Source organism: Scylla paramamosain, chromosome 46, assembly GCF_035594125.1.
Source record: "Scylla paramamosain isolate STU-SP2022 chromosome 46, ASM3559412v1, whole genome shotgun sequence".
Taxonomy (NCBI): domain Eukaryota; kingdom Metazoa; phylum Arthropoda; class Malacostraca; order Decapoda; family Portunidae; genus Scylla; species Scylla paramamosain.
This window is the reverse complement of record NC_087196.1, coordinates 1097501-1102500: the sequence shown is the minus strand read 5'-3', so window position 1 is coordinate 1102500 and position 5000 is coordinate 1097501. Positions and strand designations below refer to the sequence as shown.

The window sequence follows — 5000 nt, the reverse complement described above, 5'->3', positions numbered from 1 at the left end:
GCAGCTTGCATCCATAGACTGAAATGAACTGCTGGGAACACCAGACATTAACAAAGCATGGGAAGTGTTTGCTAAAAAGTTAAATGAAACTGCGATTTTGTGTGTACTGCAGCGAAACAGACGGAAGGTAAAAAACACCAAACCGAAATGGTGGAATAATGAAATCAGATGCTGCCTTCTGGCTAGGAAAAATGCGTACCACTAATACATACTAACACAAAATAATAATGACAAACTAGAGCACGACAGATTGCATAGAAAAATTAGAAAGCTGATCAAAGGCAGCAAAAAATCGGTTGAAGCTCAGATCGCGAACTCATGTAAAACGAACCTAAAAGAATTTTACAGCTATGTAAAAATTAAAGGGGTTTTAACATCAACGATTGGTCCACTAATAACAGAAAATGGCAAAAAAAGAAAAAAAAATGAAAGCAAAACAGATATGGCGAACACCCTGAATGAGTACTGTTCAAAATTCTTCACGACTGAGGATGTTCAGGGCAGTCTGCCGACCCCCACGACTCAGTCACGAGGCACCACGCTGCCGGACTTCACCATCATAGAAAGTGAAATCCTCTCAGTCACGAAGAGCATGAACGTAAACAAAACACCCGGGCCACACAAGATATCACCCAGGCTTCTTAAAGAAGTAAGAAATGAGCTCGTGAAACCGCTTACGATTTTATTCAATAAAACTTTAATAGCGTGTAAAGTTCCCCACGAATGGAAACTAGCAAATGTCACGCTAATCTTTAAAAAAGGAAATAAAACTCTTCCAGCCAATTACAGACCGATCAGTTTCACTTCAGTAGTGAGCAAAAAACTGATGTGCTGATGGAAACAATAATCAGAGAAAAAATTGTTAAATATTTACAAGAAAACAAAATCATAAAGGATTCGCAACACGGTTTCAGAATCAAGCGTTCCTGCTTAACGAACTTACTAGACTTCTTTTATGAAGTATTTAACTCATATGACGAGACAAAACCTGTTGATATTATCTACCTTGATCTCCAGAAAGCTTTCGACACTGTTCCCCATAAGAGACTCATCAGTAAAGTAAAAGCTCACAGCATTGCTGGAAACACCTTGAAATGGCTGAGAGACTGGCTCTCTGACAGAAAACAGCGTGTTGTGATAAATGGAAAAAGAATCAAGAGTGGCAAAAGGTAAATAGCGACGTTCCTTAAGGCTCTGTATTAGGACCAGTACTCTTTATAATGTACATTAATGATAATGATGAAGGGATAAACTGCAAAATAAGTAAATTTGCAGACGACACCAAAATAACAAGTAGAGTAACGTCAGTGTCACAATGGCAGGAACTGCCATTGACTCAATAAACTAACAAGCTGGGCAGAAAAAATGGCAGATGAGATTCAATATAGAAAAGTGTAAAATTCTACATATCGGAAGCAACAATGTTCAGGCGAAATATGCAATGAACAACATACCACTTTCAAGCACCGATAAAAAAAATATCTTGGTGTCGTTGTGTCAAACGACCTAACGCCGAGTCAACACTGTATAAAAACAGTAAAGACGCCAAATAAATTAGTAGGGTTCATTGGAAGAACCTTTGAATTTAAATCAGAAATGGTTATACTTGCCTTATATAATTCACTGGTGCGCCCTTATCTAGAATACTGTGTACAGTTCTGGTCATGATACAAAAAAGACATTGAAAAACTAGAAAAAAAGATACAGCGCAGAGTCACAAAGATTATTCTAAGATTGCGCAATAAGCCATATGAGGAACGACTGGAAGAACTAAACCTATTTAGTTTAACAAAACGCAGGATAAGAGGAGACCTAATTGAAATGTTCAAAATTTTCAAAGGATATAGTAACATTGATGCACATAAATATTTTACCATTGATCATTCTAACCTAGCCAGAAATAATGGATTCAAGATTATACCCAAACTTTTTAAATCCCACCAAGCCAAACATTTTTCCTTTAATCGTATAGTAAACATATGGAATAAACTTCCTGCATAAATTGTGAACAGCAATACTATTGAATCATTCAAAAATAAAATAGACAAATATTTAAAAGCAAACCCCCAACAAACTCTCTTGTCCGAATAATTAAAAAAAAAAAAAAAATCACTAATAAACTTATTGTACAGACACCAGTTTTATTATAAATTGCATTAACTTTCAGATAGGCTTATAGATTTCGCCGTAGGGTGAATAGTAGTACTTCCTTTCATCCTTTCCTATGAAAATTCCATGTCAGTTTTTCCATACTGCATGGTACTTTCGCCAACTGTTTCCATGCCAGCGCAAGCTGGAGGGAGTGGTGGGTGGGGAGGAGCCTTCTACTATGCTGTCCTGTCTCTCTTCCTTGTAGCTAGTTAGAAGTAGTTACCAAACAGACTTGCAAGGACCAAAAGGTCTGTTGCTGTTTGGCTTTCCTTTGTGTTCCTTTGTATTCTTCCTCCTCCTCTTTTTATCTCTCCCCTTCACCTTCTTTCTTCTTCTCCTCCCATTCCTCTTGAGGAAGAGGAAGAGGGAAAAAAAGAAAGAAGTCAAAGATGAGAAGGAGGAATAGAAGAAGAAGAGGAGGAGGAGGGGAAGGAGGAGGAAGAAGAATAGGAAGAGGAAGAGGAGCTGAAGGAGAAGGGGGAGGAGGACAATTGATGTAAAATGGAGCAGGAGTAGGAGGGGAGGATTAGGATGGGGAAAAGGAGGAGGAAGAGAAGGAAAAGGAGAAAGAGGTGGTAATGAAATAGGAGGAGGAGGAGGAGGAGGAGGAGAATTAAAGTAAAATAGAACCGGAATAAAAGAAGAAAGATGAGGTGGCAGGAGGAAGAGGAAGAAAAAGAGGAAAAGGAGGAAGAGGAGGCAAATTAAGGTAAAAGGGAGCTTGAGCTGAAGGAAGATAGGGATAGGAAAAAGGAGGAGGAAGAAAAGGAAAATGAGAAGGAGGAAGTGAAGAAGGAGAAGGAGGAAAATGATGATGATGATGAGGAGAAGGAGGAAAATTAGGGTAAAATGGAGATGCGTAGGAGGAGGAAAATGAGAATGGGGAAAGGGGGGAGGAAGAGAAGGAAGATGAGATGCAGGAGGTGAAGGACGACGAGGAGGAGGAGAAGGAAAAGGATTAGAAGGAGGAGGAGGGCAAGGAAAATTAGTGTAAAATGGAGCTGGAGTAAGAGAAGGAAGATGATGATGGTAAAAAGGAGGAAAAGAAGTAAAATGAGAAGGAGGAAGTGGAGAAAGAGGAGGAGAATGAGAAGTAGGAGGACGAGGAGGAGGAGAAAAATTAGGGTAAAAATTAGCTGGAGTAGGAAGAGGAAGATGATGGGAAAAAAGAGCAGTATTGGAAGGAAAATGAGAATAAGGATGAAAAAGAAAAGAGTAGGAGGAGGAAGAGGAGGAAGAGAGGGAGGAGTAGGAGAATTAAAGCAAAATGGAGGTGGAGTAAGAGGAGGAAGATCAGGTTGGGGAAAAGTAAGAGGGAGACAAGGAGGAGGAGAAGGAGGTGGAGCAGGAGGAAGAGGAGCAGAAGGAAAAGGAGAGTGAGGAGGAGGAAAAGGAGGATATGAATGAGGAGAAGGAGGAGAATTAGGGTAAAACTAAATTATAGTAGTAGGAGGAAAATGAGGATGGGGAAAAGGAGTAGGAGGAGAAGGAAAAGGAGAAGGAGGAGGTGGAGGATATAGAGGAGGAGGATGGGGAGAAGGAAGAGGAAGAGAACTGGAATAAAATATAGCTGTAATATAAGAAAGAAGATGAGGTTGGGGTAAAGGAGGAGGAGGAGAAGATAAAGGGGAAGGAATAGGTGAAAGAGGTGGAGGAGAAAAGGGAGGAATAGGAGGAGGAGGATAAGAGGAAGCTTGGTTATGAGGAAAAGGTGAGGATGGGGTAAAGGAGGAGGAAATGGAGGAGGAGGACGAGAAGTAGTAGCAGAATATTTTTTTCCTTTTCTTCTTCTTCTTATTATTATTATTATTATTATTATTATTAACATTATTATTATTATTTTTATTATTATTATTATTATCATTATTCATCTTCTTTTTCTTTTTTTTTCTTCTTTTCTTATTTTCTTCTTCTTCTTCTTCTTCTTCTTCTTCTTCTTCTTCTTCTTCTTCTTCTTCTTCTTCTTCATCTCCTCCTTCTTCTTCTTCTTCTTCTTCTTCTTCTTCTTCTTCTTTTTCTTGTTTTTTTTCTTGTTTTCCTTCTTGTTCTTGTTTTTCTTTTTCCTTTCTTTTCTTCTTTTTTTCTTTTTTTCTTCTTTTTATTTTCTTCTTCCTCTTTTTTTATTATTATTGACATTATTATGTGTATTATATTAAAAGTAGCAATATTAGTAGTAGTAGCAGTAGTAGTAGCAGTAGCATTAGTAATAATAGTAATTGTAATAGAAGTAGTATTAGAACTAGTAATATGAGTAGTAAGAGTAGTAGCTGTAGTAGTTGTTGTAATAATAATAATATTAGTAGTAGCAGTCGTAAAAATATTACCCAAAAAAATAATTCACATCTACATCTACAATTACCACCACCACCACCACAACCACAACCATAACCACCACCGCCAGCAGCACAGCCTCACCTATACTATTCATGGACAGAGGGTTACCGCCGAGTTTCAGCAGTGCCTTCACTGTTTGGGTGTGGCCACACTCGGCAGCCTCCATCAGCGGTGTCCTGTCAGTGGTGCCTCCACCTTCTATACTTAACCCCGCCTCCAGTAAGCGAGGCAGTAGGTGGTGGTGGCCCTTGCTGGCAGCCAAACTCAGCAGATTCCATGACGCCCCGTCATTAGTGGGGACGATGACCTCTGGCCGGGCACCCCTGTTAAGTGCCGACCTCACCCCTGCCTCGTCTCCTTCCCTTACAGCAGTGACCAGCTCCTGTGTGTGTGTGTGTGTGTGTGTGTGTGTGTGTGTGTGTGTGTGTGTGTGTGTGTGTGTGTGTTGGTTAGGGTATGTTGGATTGATGAAAGATACATTACAGATTGATAAAGCAATAAACAGATATGGTTTC

At 39.4% G+C, this 5000-nt stretch overlaps 1 protein-coding gene across 2 annotated transcripts in view; it reads right to left on the bottom strand.

The window, feature by feature from the left end:
- The window catches only part of LOC135094661 (ankyrin-2-like), a 179058-nt gene that overhangs the window by 40922 nt on the left and 133136 nt on the right, over positions 1 to 5000 (bottom strand). For both annotated transcript variants that reach the window (XM_063994942.1, XM_063994943.1), the window contains one exon: positions 4567 to 4867. In XM_063994942.1, the coding sequence (XP_063851012.1) occupies positions 4567 to 4867 (301 nt within the window). The remainder of the gene's footprint in view (positions 1 to 4566; positions 4868 to 5000) is intronic.